A 22,133-nucleotide genomic window follows, 5' to 3' on the forward strand; every position below is an offset into this window, starting at 1 on the left:
TGAATGGGGGACTATCATAAGGTTCTACCCTTAGAGAAAGCTACAGGCAATTAATGGCTGCTGAGAGGGAGGATCATCCTTTGCCAGGGATGAGCCCCTGATTAGTTGGTTATCCAGTTCACAGTGGTCAGTGCCCCCTGCCCCCCCCATGTATGAACAACTCTAAATGGACTCAGAAGTCTGTATGGATGTGTATATATGCATCTATATGTATACTTATAATAATAATAATAATAATAATAATAATAATAATAGTAATAATAAAGAAGAGGTCATGAATTTGGGAGGGAAGTGGGGAAAGTGGGAGGACTTATACAGGGAGAAGAAAGACTAGAAATGATGTAAATATATTAATGTATGAAGATGTCATAAAACATTTTAATTAAAATAATAAAACTAAATATTTTTAAAAATAAAATGAGTGAAGTAAGCAAGATGTAGGAAGAAAAATATTGCATGTTTTCTCTTATTTGTGGATCTTACATTTAAAATTTTTATTTTATTATGTCTAACTATGCATAAGTGCCTGGTTGTGGAAATCCTCTAAGATCAGAGGCATCATATGTTCGGGAGCTGGATTTACAGTCTTTTTGAGTAACTTTTATGTTGATGCTTGGACCAAATTAGGCCATCTGCAAGAGAGTACATGGTTTGAACTGCTGAGCCATCTCTCCAGACCTGATCTTTTTTTTCTGTTTTTTTTTTCTTTTTGGATTTTTAAAATTTTATTTGTGTTTTAATTTTACACATCAGCCATGGGTTCCCCTGTCCTCCCCCCACACGCCCCTGGCCCCACCTTCCCACCATCCACTCCCCTCCATTCCCATCTCCTCCAGGATCAAGACTCCCCTGGAGATTCATTGAAACCTGGTGGATTAAGTACAGGCAGGTCCAGTCCCCTCTTTCCAGGCTGAGCAAAGTGTCCCTGTGTAAGCCCAAGGTTCCAAACTGCCAGGTCATGCACTAAGGACAGGTCCAGGTCCCACTGTCTGGGTGCCTCCCAAACAGTTCAAGCTATTCAATTGTCTCACTTATCCAGAGGTCCTGATCCAGCTGGGGGCTCCACAACCTTTGGTTCATAATTCATGTGCTTCCATTCGTTTGGCTATTTGTCCCTGTGCTTTTCCAATCTTGGTCACAATAATTCACACTATTACAGTCCCTCCTCTTTCTTGACAATTGGACTCCTGGAGCTCTACCTGGGGTCTGTCCGGGGATCTCTGCATCCACTTCCATCAGTTATTGCAGAATACTCAACTTCATATGGAAAAACAAAAAATCCAGGATAGCCAAAAGAATCCTGTACAATAAAACAACCTCTGGAGGCATCATGATTCACGAACTCAAGCTCTACTATAGAGCTACAGTAATAAAAACAGCTTGGTACTGGTATCAAAACTGACATGTGGACCAATGGAATCGAATTGAAGACCCTGACATTAACCTGCACACCTATGAACATACAATTTTTGACAAAGAAGTCAAAAATGCACAATGGAAAAAAGAAAGCATCTTCGACCAATGGTGCTGGCGTAACTGGATGTCAACATGTAGAAGTCTGCAAATAGATCCATATCTGTCACTGTGCACAAAACTTAAGTCCAAGTGGATCAAAGACCTCAACATAAATCCAGTTACTCTCAACCTGATAGAAGAGAAAGTAGGAAGTACTCTTGAATGCATTGGCACTGGAGGTCACTTTCTAAATATAACACCAGTAGCACAGACACTGAGAGAAACAATCAATCAATGGGACCTGTTGAAACTGAGAAGCTTTTGTAGAGCAAAGGACATGGTAAACAAAACAAAGCGAGAGCCTACAGAATGGGAAAAGGTCTTCACTAACCCCACAACTGACAGAGAGCTGATATCCCGAATATATAAAGAACTCAAGAAATTAGATATCAAAATGCCCAACAGTCCAATTATGAAATGGGCTATGGAACTAAACAGAGAATTCTCAACAGAGGAAATTCAAATTGCTGAAAGACATTTAAGGAATTGCTCAACATCCCTAATTATCCAGGAAATGCAAATCAAAACAACTCTGAGATACCAACTTACACCTGTCAGAATGGCTAAGATCAAAAACACAGAAGACAGCTTATGCTGGAGAGGATGTGGAGCAAGGGGAACTCTCCTCCACTGCTGGTGGGAATTCAAGCTTGTACAGCCACTTTGGAAATAAATATGTCGCCTCCTTAGAAAATTGGGAATCCATCTCCCCCAAGACACAGCTGTAGCACTCTTGGGCATATACCCATGGAATGCTCAATCATACCACAAGGGCATTTGCTCAGCTATGTTCATATCAGCATTGTTTGTAATAGCAGAACCTGGAAACAACCTAGATGCCCTTCAACTGAAGAATGGATATAGAAAATGTGGGACATATACACAATGGAGTACTACTCAGCAGAGAAAAACAATGACATCATGATGTTTGCAGGAAAATGGATGGATCTAGAAAAAAATCATCCTGAGTGAGATAACCCAGACTCAGAAGGACAAACACAGTATGTACTCACTTATAGGAGAATACTAGATGTAAAACAAAGATGACTAGACTGGTACACAACTCCAGGGAGGCTACCTAGAAAATGGGACCCTAGGAAAGACACAGGATGTCCCAATGACAGACCTGATCTTAGATTATCTATCTGTCTATCTATCTATCTATCTATCTATCTATCTATCTATCTATCTATCTACTATCTGTCTGTCTGTCAGTGTATCAGTCTATTTGTCTGCCTCTCTCTCTCTGTCTGTCTGTCTCTCTTCCTATCTATTTGGCCCTAAGCTTTGAAATTCAATAGGAAAGCAAATAAAATACTTCAAAGTGTAAGTAAGCACGGGCTAGGACTTTCTGAAAAGAACTCCCATAACTATAAATAATCCCAAGAATTGATGAACAGGTTATGTAAAATTGAAAATCTTCTTTGCAGCATTCAGGTCAAGAGATAGTCTACAGAATGGGAAAATATTTTCAACTACATATCCAGAATATGATGAATATCTAGGATATATAAAAACTGAAAGTAACCGAAAATCACACACATCAATTATCTAAGCACTGACTGGTCAATGAATTGATACAGGATGAATTTTCAACAGAAGAAACACAAAATTGAGAACAAACAGCAGAAGAAGTTGTTTCTCTGAATCTGGAACCCTTCACTCACTATGGTTTTTCAAACTCTGTGTATTTACCTCCAAATTACATGATTTCATTTTTCTTTTCTTTTTTAACTTTCTTTTTATTTATTCTTATTTTCTTTCACATCATGCATCTCAATCCCATTCATTTCCCTTCCCTGCGTAACTGCCCTCTACCCTTGCAGCCCAACCCCTTTAAATTTAAGAGAAAAAGGAAAAAGAAAAGAAAAAAAAGGGGGAAAAGCTGTAGTGTGACACAGTAAGTCACACAGTAAACACTTTGGTCCTTATATCTTTACTTGTAAACTTTCATTGCAAAGAGTCATTGGTCTGGTTCAAGGCCTCTGGTTCCTGCTAAACTATAGATGCTGGGCCCTCACTGGGACTCTTCTTAGTTATCTTGCTCTTGCCCTCTGTTGTGGCAGTCCTGCAGCTTTGGGTCTGCAGGAACTGTCCCTTCATGGGCTCCAGCAGTTTACTGATGGGTTGAATGTTGGCTTGGGCCAACCTACAACCCTGTTTCTGGTTCCATGGTTGATCAGTCCTCCAGCTCTAAGTTGTCCTCCCCACCAAGGTGAGCTCTCCTGCATTGCCTTGGTGAGTTCACCCTTTGCAGTGTTGAGCAAGGGGCGGTGCCAGTGCTCCTGCTTTCATATCCTCCAGGTTGGATCTTGCACACTTACACCTCCAGGGGCAGCTCTACTGTGTTGCACAGGCATGGCACAAGGGCCACTCTCATGAGTGCTGCAGCAAATTGAGGGCAGGGCTAGCTCTCTCTCATTCTTATGGCCTCAGAGCCAGCTCTCCCACCTGCCTCAGGTGTTAATGGGAGGGGTGGGGGCATCTTTCTCCCTCCCATGCTACCACACTATAGGTGAGCAATGGGGATAACTTTTTCATGCTTACAGTTTCAGGGCTGCCTTGCCCACACCTCTGACAAAAGGATTGGCTCTTGTGCTACCCAGGCAAGGTGCAGTGTCCACTCTCCCTATTGTTGCAGCTGGTAGCAAGCTTGGGCATCTCTTCCAGCCTTATGACCTCAGGGTCAGCTCTGCTTCCTGACTTAGGCATTGAGAGATCAAGGGGGGGCACCTCTTCCTATCCATGCTGCCACATGACAGATGATGGGGATAGTTCCCCCATGTTAACAAGATTTCATTTTTATTAAGAGCTGAATGATATTCCATTATGTAAATGTACCACATTTTGATTATTCACTTATTAGTTGATGGATATCTAGCACAGTGGTTCTCAACTTATGGGTTGACGGGTTGCATATCATTATCCTGCATATCAGATATTTCCATTATGATTTGTAATAGTAACATAATTACTATTATGTAGTAGTAAAAAATAATTCTATGGTTGAGATTGCAACAACATGAGTAACTGTATTAAAGTCTTATGGCATTAGGAAAGTTGAGAAGAATTGATATGGGATGTTCCTACTTCCTGGCTATTGTACATAGAGCAACAATGAACATGAATGAGCAGGCATCTCTGTGGAATGATATAGAGTCCTTGGGGAATATGTACAGGAAATAAACAAATGGGTAATGTCTATTAATTTTATTGTTTTATTGTTACTAAGTTATTTAATTTCTGCATTTGTAATTAAATATAACCACACCACTCCCCCTTCCGTTTTCTCCCTCGACTCTATTCCATGTTGCCCTCTCAATGCAATATCCTTTTCTTAATTTATTATTGTTACATCTATCTATCTATCTATCTATCTATCTATCTGCATTCCAAAACTAAAAAAATACCACCTTCTGAGCTCATATTTGTTGTTTGTGTGAATATGGTTTCAGTGCTCACCACTTTGCATTGGAAAACTAATCAGGGCTCATACCTGGGAGAACCTAATTCACACTCTCTCAGCCTGTAGTTCTTTATCTAGTCATGGGAACCTGTGAGATATTCCTCCTCACATACTAATATGTCAACAGATATTGTCATTGTGCAGTCTTCAATTACGTAGACATTTCTAAGAAAAGCATTCACACAGCAGACTTCCTGGTATTCTTTTTTGATATTTTTAATTCATTTTACATACCAACCATAGGTCACCCTCTCTTCCCTCATGCTGCTCCCCAAGTCTTCCTCCAACCCATCCCCCATTCCTTACTCCTTAAATGTAAGGCCTTCCATGGGGAGTCAGCAGAGCCTGGTACATTGAGTTGAGGTAGGTCTAAGTCCCTCCCTCCTGCATTAAGGCTGTGTGCAGGGTGTCTCACCTTAGGTAGTGGGCTCCACAAAGCCTGCTCATGAACCAGGAATAGATCCTGATCATACTGCCAGGGGCCCCCTTAATTATATCAAACTACACAACTGTCTTGCTTATGCAGAGGGCCTAGTGTAGTCCCATGGAGGCTCCACAGCTCTTGGACTAAAGTTCATGAGTTCACACTAGCTTGGTTTGGTTGTCTCTGTAGGTTCCCCCATCATGATCTTGCTGCCCCTTGCTCATAGAATCCCTATTCCCTCTCTTCAACTGGACTCCTGGAGCTCATCCTGGTGCTTGGCTGTGGATCTCTGCATCTGCTTCCATCAGTTACTGCATGAAGTCTCTTTGACGACAGTTGAGTATTTACCAATATGATTACTGGGGTAAGCCAGTTGAGGCACTGTCTCCACTATTGGTCGTAGTCTACACTGGTGTCATCCTGGTGCATTCTTGGGAACTTCTCTATGTCGATGAAATTCTAAACAGTCTATTAAATAAGAAACACAGACCTAGATACAGGGGCGATTGCTGTAAAGAACAGAGAAATAGGAATAACCACAAGATAACCTTAGCTCACCATGCTGTCATAGCTTCCCAAGAGAACCACGTTCTTCCTATCTTACCCATGTCTTTATTGCCTTGATGTTCTGCCTTCTCATTGACTCAGCCCACTTCCTTATCACTGCCTGTCTATACAGACCTCTAGGTGTCTATGGTTGGTACTGGGATTAAAGGCATGTGTCATCATTCTTGGCTGTGTCCTTGAACACACAGAGACTCTGCCTGCCATGTGATTGGATTAAGGGCATGTGCTACCACTGCCTGACTTTTGTTTATGGCTGGCTATGCCCTCTGATCTCCAGACAAACTTTATTTATTAACATACAAATAAAATAACACCACATTCCAGCACAAATAAAATATCACCACTTCCTTAGCATCAGGTCACTCCCTATACTCATGATACCTCCCTCTGTCATGGTATCTTTTTGCTTGCTCTCCCACTCTGTCCCTGTTCCAGTTCAACTATCCTGTTCCCTTATGTCCTCATTCCCCCATCCCCTACCCTATATTGTCACCGTCATCCTCAGATTACTCATGGAGACCTCATCTATTTCCCCTTTTCAGGATGATCCATGTTCCCCTCTTAGGGTTCTCATGTTAGCTAGCTTCTCTAGAGCTGTGGCATGTAGTCTGGTTATTCTTTGCTTTATATCTAGTATCCACTTATAAGTGAGTACATAGCATGTGTGTCTTTCTGGGTCTGGATTACCTCACTCAGGATGATATTTTCTAGTTCCATCTGTTTGCCTGCAAAGCTCATGATGTCATTGCTTTTCTCTGCTGAGTAGTACTCCACTGTGTACCACATTTTCTTTATGCATTCTTCAGTTGAGGGGTATCTAGGTTGTTTCCAGATACTGGCTATTGTGAATAATGCTGCTGTGAACATAGTTAAGCATGTGTTCTTGTGATATGATTGAGCATTCCTTGGGTATATGCCCAAGAGCGGTATAGCTGGGTCTTGAAGAAGATTGATTCCCAATTTTCTGAATCGTCATAGTGATTTCCAAAGTGGTTGTACAAGTTTGTACTCTCACCAACAGTGTACGAGTGTTCCCCTTGCTCCACATCCTCTCCAACGTAAGCTATCATCAGTGTTTTTGATGTTAGCCATTCAGATAAGGAAAAAGATGGTATCTCAGAGTCCTTTTTATTTGGATTTCCATGATGACTAAGGATACTGAGCAATTCCTCAAATGTCTTTAGGCCATTTGTGATTCTTCTGTTGAGAATTCTGTGTAGCTGCTTGCTTTTAATTGCCTTCCTGGTATTCTGACTCTCACAATCTTCCTGCTCCTGTGATGCTCCCTGAGCACAGGAGGCAGTGGCTATGTTGCCAATGTACCCATTGAAGCAGGACTCCCCACAATACATTGATCTTTGCATTGTGTGCAGTTTGTAACTTAGTGTTTAGATAATTTTAGATGATTTCAGACATGTACACAATTCTCAGACCCCAATTTCCTAAGCTCCCTGACATAACCATCCTCCCCACAAATCTCTTTTCACATTCATTACTATTCATTTTTTGTGACCCACTGAGTTTAATTAGTACACTCTCCATGGAGATATGTATTTGGAGCTATTTGTTGGAGCCTGGTGGCTTCACCATTTATTTTATTTTTGAGAAATTCATCAGCTTCAGGCCATAACTGGTAATAGTCAACAACCAAGCAAACTTCAGAATAGGAGTAAACATTACATGATAAGATTTACAATACATACTATATAAGGAACTCTTAGAACTCAACAAAATCCATTAACTGTCTAGAAGCTTTTTAGTTTGATGTATCCAATTTGCCTCTTTTTGATTTTGTTTTGTGCTCTTTTGTTTGTGTTTCTGTCAGTGTTCACCCTCAAATCTTGAAGCTTTTCATTGATGTTTCCCTCTAATAATGGTCTCAGATTTCCATGTTTTAGGTTTAAGACATCAATTTCATGGACTTCAGAATTAAAAAAAATATTATTACATTTTATTTTTACTATTTTAAACAATTTTAAAATTTAAATATATGTGAATCATATTCTCACCCTCCAGATACTTTTCCCCTCCCTTCTCACCCAATTTTAAGAGCTTCTTAAAAATAATACAGCAAGAAATCCCTCCAAAACCAAGAAAACAAAATAAAATCATTGCCCAAAATGAAGGGAAAAGTAACCGAAACAAAACATGAAACTGTAACTAAATATTTAAAAAAAAATTTAATACTACTTTACTTTTCTTCATTGCAAAACTCTTTTGTTTTGAAGTTTTTTGAATTATATTTGGATTCCCCTGTCCTCCACCCCCACCATTTCCCCAGCCCCTCCCCTCCATTCCCATCTCCTCCAGGGCAAAGACTCCCCTGGGGATTCAGCTCAACCTGGTAGATTCAGTACAGGCAGGTCCAGTCCCCTCCTTCCAGGTTGAGCAAAGGGTCCCTGTGTAATCCCAAAGTTCCAAACAGCCAGCCCGTGCACTAAGGACAGGTTTGGGTCCCACTGCCTATCATTTAATCTGCTTTTGAGACAATACATAAAGGTGTTTTTGGCTACTGATTAATACCAGGTTTAGAAAAAAGTACAATAATGAGAGCAATATACTAAAGGTTTACAAAAGCCTGTTAACCAATATAGACAATGAAGTAAACATAGGGTCTAGGGAATTAAGTGATGTAATTATCTAATGGCAGACTATAGAAAGAACATGTGAAAGATTGGAAAAGGGCTGGTTGAGGTAAAATACTTGAATATTACTAAGTATAGATCTGAGATCATAGAGTACACATTTATAGTCACACAGTTACAGTAGACATTTAGACAAAATGAGAAAATACTGAGATAAACACAGGGATCAGATATGACTTTAAGTCTACACTACAATTTCCAGGACCATATTGGAAAGACAACAAGTGCATATTTGGATATCCTAAACTTATTTCCTAAATTCAACGACTTGTATAAACTCCCTGTGATTTGTGTAGTGAAAGTTACATTTTGAGATCTTTAAACAGAAACATCCACAGAGATGTAAAATTCTTTAGCAATGTCCAATGTTAATACTTTTATTTTCTAGAAGATATTGAATAAAAGCCTGAAGAGTTACCATCATAGGAAAGAGGGAATTTGCTTTTTGCAAACTACTCTTTCTAATGCTCCCTTCACATCTCTGTTCCTCAGGCTGTAGATGAAGGGGTTCAGCATGGAAGTCACCATTGTGTACATCAAAGACAGGACAGTCTCCTTCACAGCAGAGTTATTAGCCGAAGGACATAAGTAGAGACCAATGACTGGCCCATAGAATAGTGACACTACAGACAGGTGGGAGCCACAGGTAGAAAAGGCTTTACGGACACCTTGTAAAGAAGGGACCTTGAAGATGAAGGAGACAACTTTTGCATAGGAAACAATGATGAGAAGGAAAGGGAGTACAACTATAGGGCCTCCCAAGATATATATCGCCAATTCATTATCATGAATGTTAGAACAAGCCAGTTTCAGCAGAGTAGACACATCACAGAAATAGTGGGGAATCACTTTGTCCTCACAGAATGACAATCTGGCCATGAGTAGGGTGTGCAGCATGGCATGGAATGTAGTCAGCACCCAGGACAGCACCACCAGACTCACACAGAGCTTAGGATTCATGATGCTGGTGTAATGAAGGGGGAAGCAGATGGCCACATAGTGGTCATAGGCCATGGCCACAAGGAGAAAATTCACAAGGTCTCCAAAAAACAGAAAGAAGTATATTTGTGCAAGGCATCCTGCATAGGGGATGGATGGGTCCTGGCTCTGCATGTTCTGCAGCAATTTGGGCATTGTGACAGAGGAGAAACAGAGGTCAGAGAAGGACAAGTTGCTGAGAAACAAGTACATGGGAGTGTGGAGATGGGAGTCCAGTAGAGTGAGGATGATGATGATGAGGTTCCCCAGGACAGTGGTGAGGTACATGGCCAGGAACAGGGCATAGAACAGGTGCTGGTGCTCTGGGGGGATGGGCAGGCCCATGAGGAAAAACTGAGAAATGACAGTTTGGTTCCCGTCTATCATGCTGTCTCAGGGACCTTTAAGAGAAATCATGACAAGAGCTTTCAAATTAAATATGATCATGTCTTCTTGTTACCCATCTTTCATGTGTTAGCTAATATGAATTTCCCAACCATCACAATAATTGCACATACATTCCCATGTTTGTTATCTCTATAATGCTGAAGATTTGAATATTTAGTTCTTTCTATCATATTTTAGTGTTCATTATTTCCTAAGCATTTTATGAATTTTATTCTGAGATACTCAGTTCACCAGTTCACAATCTGTTGTGGTGTTTTTCTGATTATTGCTTCATGGGGATTATCATTGCTCTTTAGAAAAAGAAATAATCTTTACCATACACATAACCTAATTTTATCCTATTCTGCAGTAATGCCTTTGTTGGGAGTTATAGTATCTTGTCTCCAGTTTTCAAAACTTGCTATTCCTTATTACTACCATTCTTTGCTATATGTGATTTTTCTCTTGGCATATTCTTCATGCATGTTAGGAGATAGTTACTTAATCAAACTGTGGACACCTGATGAGACTGGGAGTGTCCTGGTATCATGTTCCCAAACAGCCCACACTCTTCCCAGTAAATTGGATTCCTCCAATCAATGGGTTATAGCTGATTTCACACCAGGTTGCCAACTCCATGCAGAAAAGACTCTATCTGCCTTGAATTAGGGCCAATACCTGGCAAGAAGCTTGGTTGAAACCAGTGTTTTCTGAATAAATGTTAGCTGTGTATCAGCCTGAGGATAATTCATTTAATGTTAAAGGCATAAAATTTTCATTTCATTTTTTAAAATCTTTTCAGGATACCAACTTACTATATAACAATTTAGCATGGAAATGTGACATTCTGTGATGAATTTCAGGCAGAAAATTTAGTGTTTCAAAAATATGTGGGTAGGTCAGGTGTACAATTTTTTCTGTAAAAATTGTGACTTAAAGGAAAATTTTTATTCTTCTGTTCTAAGAGTGTCATGGAAGTTGATGTAGAAAAATTAACATGTTGATTATTAATGTATATATATATTTAAATTAAAAAAAGAAGGGTGCACTTGTTTTAAAATCTCTCAGGCTTTTCTTCCCTCATCTATCCAATTATGTCTGCCTCATAGACACACCAACATTGTCCTGATACTAGGTTTTGAGAAATGTCAGTTTTAAGGTTTCTCTGAAGTTTCATTTCAACCTTGTTAATATTTTAGTCAGCATATTTGAATAAAAAAGATTACTATTCATACTGTAATGAGACTCATACAATAAACTGAAGGATGTCAGAAGAGAGTGTACTCTCCTGAAAATTTTGCCTCCAGACTGCTTTGGACTTACAGCTTCTATCTTCAAAATTTCAAGGAACTCTACTCTGCTGACTGTCCCTGCAGATACTGAATTTATACAATTATGAATAAGCACCTGCTACATTTCTTCTGGACAACCTTTTCTAATAATATTTAACCTGTCTAAATTCTGGTAAAGAAAGTAGAGTAGGATTCTTGAGATATGTGGGAGCTCAGTGGTACAATTCTTGCCTAGCATATGTCTAAGGTACTATATTTGACGTCTAGCACCAAACAATCAAAGAAAGAAAAACATCCCCAAAGAAGTAAACAAAAATGAAAGTGACTGAGGGGAGAGAAAGAGAGGGAGAGAGAGAGAGAGAGAGAGAGAGAGAGAGAGAGAGAGAGAGAGAGAGAATCAGAGAGAGAATCAGAGAAAGAGACAGAGACAGAGACAGATAGAGACAGAGCAGAGGCTTTATGAGTCAACATCAAAGGCTGGGATCTTCTTCCTGTCAGTGAAATTTATGGAATTCATTGTTTGTATATATGAGTGTTACAAGGGGAAGAGACATTTAGGAACAATCATACTGGTTCTGAAATTCTGCTTATTCTGTGAATGATTGGGACCTGTGACTTGTGTAGGAGAATAGGGAGTAATCAGAAACCAGGGACCTTACCTGGAGTTGTTGTCAGTGATGACCTGATGACTGTATCTTCTTCAGCTGTTGAAGACACAATTTTAGATCTCAACAGCATATGAAAGGTTTAATGGAAGTGTTTCTAGCAATAAATAGGCAAGGAAGTCTTCAATTAATAGTGTAGACATGGGAGGAATCACCTCAGAGAGCCTGAAACAAGTACATGCTTCTTTTTATATTTACAATAATGTATAAAACAAATTAATTATCACATTTATTTTCCCATATCAACTTCCATCACACTACCTGAACAGAAGCCTGAGGAAATTATTTTTAGTCACCAATATTACAGAAAACTGTTCATGAGACCCACTCACATATTTTACATAAATCCTAAGTTTCCTGTCTGAAAATAATCACAGACCCTGACTATGTATGTCTGTGAAGTTCAGATTCTACATGATAAACGAGCACGCAGGTGAAGTCAATAGTACTGCCAGTGGGTTGTGTTTAGGAACAATTGAATCCATTACTATTGATCATGTAGAATTTTGAGCTCTGTCAGATAAATTTCATTACTTGTTCATTGTTTATTAAAGCTCCATAGATGAAGGTGTATTAAAGTTTTAAGAACCACAGAGGGTATGTTAAAACTATCAGGCTGGGCATAGCAGTTCATACCTATTCACAGCAAATGAGAGGCTGAGTTCAAAGCACGCTTAGACAAGAAAGTGAGTCCCTTTTTCAAAAACTCAAACAAACAGTTGTGCTGCAAGGGTATGACCTTTGAGAACTGTACGTAAGGTGTCATTTTAAAGAAGTCCTTCATTACTAAAGAGACTATAAATGGTGTCCATGAAACAAAGTTCTTCAACAACAGCAAATTCTTCAGGGGAAGTGATAACAAAAAATTTTAGCATACCTGAAAACTGGTGCTGCATAACATCACACAACCGATATCTTCAGGCAAAGAACTGTAAGAAAGAGCTTAGCCTTACCTAGAGTACACAAGATGATGCCCAAGTTCTGATAAAACATACTGCTGTTTATCCACTGTTGACACAGGTTGTAACAAGTCCCATACTCATCCCCTAAGTCCACACCTCTGCTTCTCTCATATCTCCTTTTAGTCATCCCTGAGCCTGAGAGGCTCTGCATCCCAGAGGAGTCCAGTAACTCATTAAAGACCATAATTACCAAGGATCTCTGTAGGACCTGTTTTCCCAAAGTCCTTCAGTGGTGACTGACTTATTATCACTGCCAATCACACAGGGATTGTGGACTTGGAGAGAAAGAATCTCCTGAATTGATGCTGATTTGTTTACTTGTTCATGTAAAGCCTATTCTTTGTGGAGTATGGAGGGGAGCCTGAGGAAGAGAGTTTGCAAAATCCCCAGAAGTAATCAGAGACTACACTCATTAATAGAAAATACATTAGAGGTCATAACTTACTAAAGAGGCCACAGTGGCTTTTGAAGATACACTTTTGAAACATTCCCAGGTATCGATCAGCCTGTTAGTATAACTTGGCCTCCTGAAAAGCAGGCTTATGTGAGAAATAGTCATGTTGCTAGGATGGCTCAGACTTCTGTGACCAGCTTCGTTTATCTGCCAGTGTGCTAAAGACAGAAACAAGACAAAATCTAAAGTGGCCCAGACCATGTTTAATTCATATTCTAATTAAGATATAAAAGAAAAACCTAGATTCCCACACCATTTGGCTACTCACTTTTCATCCTCACTTCTTCACTTGGTGACATTTCATCGCCATCCTCCCAACCATTCTCTGTATGCTTCACTTCATGTCCTAATGCCATGGCTTATTCCCTGTCAGCAGCCCTGAAGCTGTAGATAACATGTAGTTTCTTACTTCTGGATCAGCTCCATGTACATGGCAATGATCAGCTAGGCAAGGTTCTGTACACTGCAGACGTTCATCGAGAGAATATGAATTGTTTCTCACTGGTCTTGTATTTATTGTTTGTGAGAGGTGATAGTAATGTCTATTGTTGGACATGCAAAACTAATTTTGTAGCTAGAATCCCCCCAGAACTTAAATTATCCCAAAATAATCTACATTTACAAGACTCAGACTCTACTTAACAACTCTTAGATTTTGCAAATACTTTCCACAAATTAGAAGAATGAAAAAAAAATCAAGACACAAAACCTAATAGCTTTCCTGCATACCAATAATAAATTTATCAAGCAGAAAAACAGGAAACAAAATCTCATTAATAACAGCTTCAAAAATTACCTAGGTGGGGAAAGATCTCAAATATGAAAAATTTGAAACCGTGGAGAAAGAAATCTGAGGTAACCAACATCTAATTGGACTTAAGTTCTGCTCAGTAGTAAGAAATTCATTCCTGGTACTCTAAAACTTAACCTGTAGCTGTTGAGGTCATGGGTGTAGAGGAGACCTTCAGCTCTTCTTTCCTAAAGTAGTGTAATTTCTAACTGCCATCAACATATATGTTCTTGTATCCACCTGTAAGTGTAGTTTGGGATGCTCACCAAAGAATCTGGAAAGAAAGTAGCAGACCGAGACTATTAGTGAAATCTATAACTGGTCAAAATGCAGAGAACAAGTGACTATGGCGTCCCACACCCGATAGACACGTCTGCAACCCAACTGCCACCCCTCAGGTTCAGGGACCGTGGTGGAAGATTAGAGGACCTAGATATCTGCCACAAAATAGTGTTTTCCATATATGACAGGGACTCTGCACCCATGAAAGCCTTAGTGAGGCTGCCTAAATAAGGCCAGCAAAATGACAGCAGCAGCTGACATGCTAATGTGAATGGGGGACTATCATAAGGTTCTACACTTAGTGAAAGCTACAGGCAATTAATGGCTGCTGAGAGGGAGGATCATCCTTTGCCAGGGATGAGCCCCCGATGAGTTGGTTATCCAGTTCACAGTGGTCAGCGCCCCCCCCCCCACATGTATGGATAACTCTAAATGGACTCAGAAGTCTGTATGGATGTGTATATATGCATCTATATGTATACTTATAATAATAATAAAGAAGATGTCATGAATTTGGAAGAGAAGTGGTGAAAGTGGGAGGTCTCATACAGGGAAAAGAAAGACTAGAAATGATGTAAATATAATATTAATGTATGAAGATGTCACAAAATATTTCAATTATAATAATAAAACTAAATCATTTAAATTTTAAAGTAAAAAAGTGAAGTAAGCAAGACTTAGGATGAGAAATATTGCATGTTTTCTCTTATTTGTGGATATTACATTTAAAATTTTAATTTAGTTTTTTTTACTATGAATAAGTGCCTCTGTGTGGATGTCCTCAAAGAACCGAGGCATCATATGTCCACAGAGTTGGATTTACAGACTTTTTGAGGAACCTCTCATGAGGATTCCTTGGACCAAATCAGGCCATCTGTAAGAGAGTACATGATTTGTACTGCTGAGTCTTCTCTCCAGCCCTGATATCTCTGTCTCTGTCTCTGTCTCTGTCTCTCTCCCTCCCTATCTATTATTTGATCTTAAAGTTTGAAACTCAATAGGAAAGAAAGTAAAATACTTCAAAGCATAATTAAGCACAGGCTAGGACTTTCTGGAAAGAACTCCCATAACAAGCAATAATCCCAAGAATTGATAAACAGATTATATGAAATTCAAAATCTTCTTTGCAACCTTCAGGGTCAAGAGACAGTCTACAGAATGGGAAAATATTTTCAACTACATATCAAGAATATGATGAATATCTAGGAGATATAAACAACTGAAAGTATCTGAAAACCATAACATTAGATAATCTAATCACTGACTGGTCAATATACAGAAGGAATTCTCAACAGAAGAAACACAAAATTGAGAACAAACAGCAGAAGAAGATGTTTCTCTGAGTCTAGAACACTTCACTCAGAATGTTTGTTTCAAAATCTGTGTATTTACCTACAAATTACATGATTTCATTTTTCTTTTCTTTTTTAACTTCCTTTTTATTTATTCTTTTTGCTTTTCACCATGCATCTCAATCCCATTCATTTCCTTTCCCTGCATATCTACCCTCTACCCTTACAGCCCACCCCCCAATAAAATTTAAGAGAATAAGGAAAAAGAAAAGAAAAAAAGGGGGGAAATCTCATCAGGGAAGCTGTCATGTGACACAGTAAGTCGCATAGTAAACACTTTGGTCCACACATCTTTACTTGTAAACTTTCATTGCAAAGAGTCATTGGTCTGGTTCAAGGCCTCTGGTTTCTGCTATACTATGGATGCTGGGCCCTCACTGGGACTCCTCTTGGTTATCCTGCTGTTGCCCTCTGTTGTGGCAATCCTGCAGCTTTGGGTCTGTAGGAACTGTCCCTTCATGGGCTCCAGCACTTACCTGATGGGGTGAATGTTGGCTTTGGCCAAGCCATAACCCTGGTTCTGGTTGCATGTTTGCTCAGTCCTCCAGCTCTGCCTTGAACTCCCCACCAAGGTGAGCTTTCCTGCATTGCCTTGGTGAGTTCACCTTTGCAGAGATGAGTAAGGGGCGTGACTAGTGCTCCTGCTTTCATGTCCTCCAGGTTGGATCTTGCACACTTATACCTACTGATCTATCTTTATCTATCTATTAATCTCTATATATACCTACCCATCTTTATCTATCATCTATCAATCTATCTATCTATCTATCTATCTATCTATCTATCTATCTATCTACATTCTAGGAATAAATAAATACCACCTGCTGAGCTCATATTTGTTGTTTGTGTAGATATGGTTTCAGGGCTCATCACTTTGCATTGGAAAACTAATCAGGGCTCATACCTGGGAGAACCTAATTCACACTCTCTCAGCAGTTAATGGCTGCCTGTAGTTCTTTATCTAGGCGTGACAACCTGTGAGATTTTTCCCCTCACATATTAACATGCCAACAGATATTGTCATTGTGCAGGCCTCATTTAAAGTAGACATTTCTAAGAAAAGCATTCACACAGCAGATTTCCTGGTATTCTTTTTTTTAAAATTAATTTTACACACCAACCATAGATCACCCTCTCTTCCCTCATCTTGCTCCCCAAGTCTTCCTCCAACCCATCCCCCATTCTTTCCTCCTTAAATATAAGGCCTTCCATGGGGAATCAGCAGAGCCTGGTACATTCAACTGAGTCAGGTCTAAGATGCTCCCTCCTGCTTAAAGGTTGTGCAAGGAGTCTCACCATATGTGCTGGGCTCCACAAAGCCTGCTCATGCACCAGGGATGGATCCTGATCCTACTTCCTGGGGCCCCTTAAGTATATCAAGCTACACAAGTGCCTTGCATATGCAGAGCGCCTAGTCCAGTCCCATGGAGGCTCCACAGTTGTTGGTCTAAAGTTCATGAGTTCTCACTAGCTTGGTTTGTTTGTCTCTCTAGATTCCCCCATCATGATCTTCATGTCCCTTGCTCATAGAATCCCTATTCCCTCTCTTCAACTGGACTCCTGGAGCTCGTCCTGATGCTTGGCTGTGGATCTCTGCATCTGCTTCTATCAGTTACTGCATGAAGTCTCCTTGATGACAGTTAGAGTATTTACCAATATGATTACAGGGGTAAGCCAGTTGAGGCACTGTGGCCACTATTGCTGGTAGTCTACGCTAGTGTCATCCTGGTGAATTCTTGGGAACTTGCCTTAAGTAGATGAAATTCTAAACAGTCTATTAAATAAGAAACACAGACTCAGATACAGGGAGTGAAAGCTGTAAAGATCAGAGAAGTAGGAATAGCCACCAGCTAACCTTACCTCACATGCCATCATAACTTCCCAAGAGAACCAGGTTCTTCCTGTCTAACCTGTGCCTTTATTGCCTTGCTATTTGGCCTTCTCATTGACTGAGCCCACTTCCACATCACTGCCTGTCTGTACAAACCTCCAAGTCTATATGGTTGGTACTGGGATTAAAGGCATGTGTTACCACTCTTGGCTGTTTCATTGAGCACATAGAGACTCTGTGTGCCATGTAATTGAATTAAGGGCATGTATGGTACCACTGCCTGACTTTTGTTTATGGTTGACTATGTCCTCTGATCTCCAGACAAGCTTCATTAATTAGCATATAAATAAAATATCACCACATTTGAACATAAATAAAATATCATCACATCCCTAGCATCTGGTTTCTCCCTATTGTCATGATATCTCCTTCTGTCATGGTATCTTTTTGCTTGCTCTCCTACTCTCTCCCTGTTCCAGCTAAACTATCCTTTTCCCATGTGTCCTCATTATCCAACCCCCTATCCTATATTTTTACTCTTATCCTCATTTTACTCATGGAGATCTCATCTATTTCCCCTTCCCAGGGTGATCCATGTTCCCTTCTTAGGGTCGTCCTTGTTAGATAGCTTCTCTAGAGCTGTGGGCTTTAGTCTGGTTATTCTTTGCTTTACATCTAGTATCCACTTATGAGTGAATACATACCATGTTTTTCTTTGTGAGTTTGGGTTACCTCACTCAGGATGATATTTTCTAGTTCCATCTGCTTGCTTGCAAACCTCACGATGTCACTGCTTTTCTCTGCTGAGTAGTACTCCACTATGTACCACATTTTCTTTATGCATTCTTCAGTTGAGGGGCATCTAGGTTGTTTCCAGGTTCTAGCTATTATGAATAATGCTGCTGTAAACATAGTTGAGCATGTGTTGTTGTTGTATGATTGAGCATTTCTTGGGTATATGCCCAAGAGCGGTATAGCTAGGTCTTGAAGAACATTGATTCCCAATTTTCTGAATCACCATACTGATTTCCAAAGTGGTTGTATAAGTTTGTACTCTCACCAACAGTGTACGAGTATTCCCCTTGCTCCACATCCTCTCCAACATAAGGCTATCATCAGTGTTTTTGATATAGCCATTCTGACAGGTATAAGATGGGATCTCAGAGTCATTTTTATTTGGATTTCCCCGATGACTAAGGATACTGAACAATTCCTAAAATATCTTTTGGCCATTTGAGATTCTTCTGTTGAGAATTCTGTGTAGTTGTTTGCTTTTAATTGCCTCCCTGGTATTCTGACTCTCACAATCTTCCTGCTCCTGTGATGCTCCCTGAGCACAGGAGGCAGTGGCTATGTTGCCAATGTACCCATTGAAGCAGGACTTCCCACAATACATTGATCTTTGCATTGTGTGCAGTTTGTAACGTATTGTTTAGATAATGTTAGATGATGTCAGACATGTACACAATTCTCATACCCCAGTTCCCTAAGCTCCCTGGCATAACCATCCTTCCACACAAATCTCTTTTCACATTCATTACTGTTCATTTTTGGTGACCCCATCAAATTTAATTAGTACACTCTCCATGTAGATATGGGTTTGGAGCTATTTGTTGGAGCCTAGTGGCTCCAACATTTATTTTATTTTTGAGAATTTCATAAGCTTCAAGCCATAACTGGTAATAGTCAACAACCAAGCCAAACTTCAGAATAGCAGTAAACATTACATGATAAGATTTACAATACATACTATATAAGGAACACTTACAACTCAATAAAATCCATTAAATGTCCAAAAGCTTTTTCGTTTGATGTAATCCAATTTGCCTCTATTTGATATTGTTTTTGTGGTCTTTTGTTTGTTTTTCTGTCTGTGTTCATCCCCAAATCTTGAAGTTTTTCATTGATGTTTCCTTCTAATAATGGTCTCATATTTCAATGTCTTATGTTTAAGACATCTATTTCTTGGGCTTCAGAATTTTTAAATAATTATTATTATATTTTTATTATTTAACAAATTTTAAATGTTAAGTATATGTGAATCATATTCTCACCCTCCATATATTCTTCCCCTCCCTTCTCTCCCAATTTTAAGATGTTCCTAAAAATCAAACCAATACAACAACAAATTCCTCCAAAACCAAGAAAACAAAATAAAACCATGCCCCTAAAGGAAGAGAAAAGTAAACAAAATAAAACAACAATCTGTAACTAAATATTTTTTATCTGGTTTTGAGAAAATATATCAAGGTGTTTCTGGCTACTGATTAATATCTGTTATAGATAAAAATAACCATAATCAGAGCACCATACTAAAGGTTTACAAAAGCCTGTTAAGACTCAAGACAGGTTAGACAACCAATATAGACAATGAAATAAATATAGGGTCTAGGGAATTAAATGATGTAATTATCTAATGGCAGACTATAGAAAGAACATGTGAAAGATTGGAAAAGGGCTGGTTGAAGTAAAATACTTGAATATTATTAGGTATTGATCTGAGATCACAGAGAACACATTTATAATCACACACTTTGGACAAAATGAGAAAATCCTGGGGTAACTGCAGGGATCAGATATGATTTTAAATCTACACTACATTTTCCAGGATCACATGGGCAAGACAGTGAATGCATATTTATATCCCCTAAACTTATTTGCCTAATTAAACAACTTGTATAAACTCCCTGTAAGTTGTGTAGTGAATGTTACATTTTGAGATCTTTAAACTGAAACATCCACAGTGATGTAAAATTCTGTAGTAATTTCCAATGTTAATATTAGTATTTTCTAGAAGAAAATGTGTAAATGTCCTGACCAGTGGGATCTTTAGCAGAGACCCTTGAAGGGGGAATGGTTAATGAAAGGGACAAGAGACACAAACAATTGACAGTAAGACAGTATTCTGATCAAGGTGCAAAATTTTATTTTTCTCAGGTGGGTTTTATAGTAAGCAGACCAGGAAACTTTCTTTGGGAAAAGATCAGGGGACTGTTGAGTTGCCAAGCAACCCAACCATCAACAAAGCATTGTTACCAATGGTAAATGTAGCTGAAAGATAAGGAAATACTAAGTTATTTTCTAATAGCTCAAATCTTGTCCAGGCATGTCAAATGTTTCTGCTTAGTGGCTTAATACTGGACAACAGAAACTTAACTCAGGCAGGCAATATGTCAATGGCTCTTAAAAATGACCTTGGCATGTACAAATCTGAAGAGTTATCAACATAGGAATGAGGGAAATTGCTTTTTGCAAACTATTCTTTCTAATGCTCCCTTAACATCTCTGTTCCTCAGGCTGTAGATGAAGGGGTTCAGCATGGGAGTCACCACTGTGTACATCAAAGACATGACAGTCTCCTTCACAGCAGAGTTATTAGTTGAAGGACATAAGTAGAGACCAATGACTGGCCCATAGAATAGTGACACTACAGACAGGTGGGAGCCACAGGTAGAAAAGGCTTTATGGATCCCTTGAGAAGAAGGGACCTTGAAGATGAAGGAGACAACTTTTGCATAGGAAACAATGATGAGAAGGAAAGGGAATACAACTATAGGGCCTCCTAAGATATATATCGCCAATTCATTATCATGAGTGTTAGAACAAGCCAGTTTCAGCAGAGTAGACACATCACAGAAATAGTGGGGAATCACGTTGTCCTCACAGAATGACAATCTAGCCATGAGCAGAGTGTGCAGCATGGCATGGAGTGTGGTCAGCACCCAGGACAGCACCACCAGACTCACACAGAGCTTAGGACTCATGACACTAGTATAATGAAGGGGGTAGCAGATGGCCACATAACGGTCATAGGCCATGACTACAAGAAGGAAACTCTCCATGACTCCAAAAATCAAGAAAAAGTATATTTGTGCCAGGCAGCCTGCATAGGGGATGGATGGGTCCTGGCTCTGCATATTCTGCAGCAATTTGGGCATTGTGACAGAGGAGAAGCAGAGGTCAGAAAAGGACAAGTTACTGAGGAAAAAGTACATGGGAGTGTGGAGATGGGAGTCCAGTAGAATGAGGATGGTGATGATGAGGTTCCCCAGGACAGTGGTGAGGTACATGGCCAGGAACAGGGCATAGAACAGGTGCTGGTGCTCTGGGGGAATTGGCAGGCCCAGGAGGAGGAACTGGGAGACGCCAGTTTGGTTTCTTCTAGTCATCCGTTTACTCCAATGCCTTTTCAGAAAAAAAAATAATAGTGGCACTTAACATTCCAAATGAAGATGAATATATTTCAAATTCATTGGATAAAGAACAGAAGATATAACAAATTTACATGCTGTACAAATATTATCACAGTAAGTATCCTGCCCAGATCAACATGTGTCTATTAATATTTATTAAGGACTTATTAAATCTATCTAACATATCTTACCAGGTAGTCTTTTCCTAAACAGTTATTTCAAATTTGATTTGCATGAAATCCATTTGTTTCTCTTGAAGTTACCTGGTTAATCATCCTAGACAAATTTGATTGACTTGTGCTTTATCATTATCTCACAGTGTGATGGTTC

At 39.4% G+C, this 22,133-nt stretch overlaps 2 protein-coding genes across 2 annotated transcripts; both read right to left on the reverse strand.

The window, feature by feature from the left end:
- Positions 1-9,037: 9,037 nt before the first annotated feature.
- LOC118589553 (olfactory receptor-like protein I9) lies at positions 9,038-9,982 on the reverse strand. Its single transcript, XM_036196943.1, has one exon. The coding sequence runs from the start codon at positions 9,980-9,982 to the stop codon at positions 9,038-9,040; it is 945 nt and encodes a 314-aa protein (XP_036052836.1).
- Positions 9,983-20,831: 10,849 nt separating this feature from the next.
- Positions 20,832-21,779, reverse strand: LOC118588702 (olfactory receptor-like protein I9). Its single transcript, XM_036195254.1, has one exon. The coding sequence runs from the start codon at positions 21,777-21,779 to the stop codon at positions 20,832-20,834; it is 948 nt and encodes a 315-aa protein (XP_036051147.1).
- Between the last annotated feature and the right edge of the window lie 354 nt (positions 21,780-22,133).

The sequence above is a fragment of the Onychomys torridus genome, chromosome 8 (assembly GCF_903995425.1).
Source record: "Onychomys torridus chromosome 8, mOncTor1.1, whole genome shotgun sequence".
NCBI lineage: Eukaryota > Metazoa > Chordata > Mammalia > Rodentia > Cricetidae > Onychomys > Onychomys torridus.

What these genes read in the sequence shown, in the direction of transcription:
- LOC118589553 (XM_036196943.1), bottom strand. Translation starts at nt 9,982, where the DNA reads ATGATAGACGGGAACCAAACTGTCATTTCTCAGTTTTTCCTCATGGGC.
- LOC118588702 (XM_036195254.1), bottom strand. Translation starts at nt 21,779, where the DNA reads ATGACTAGAAGAAACCAAACTGGCGTCTCCCAGTTCCTCCTCCTGGGC.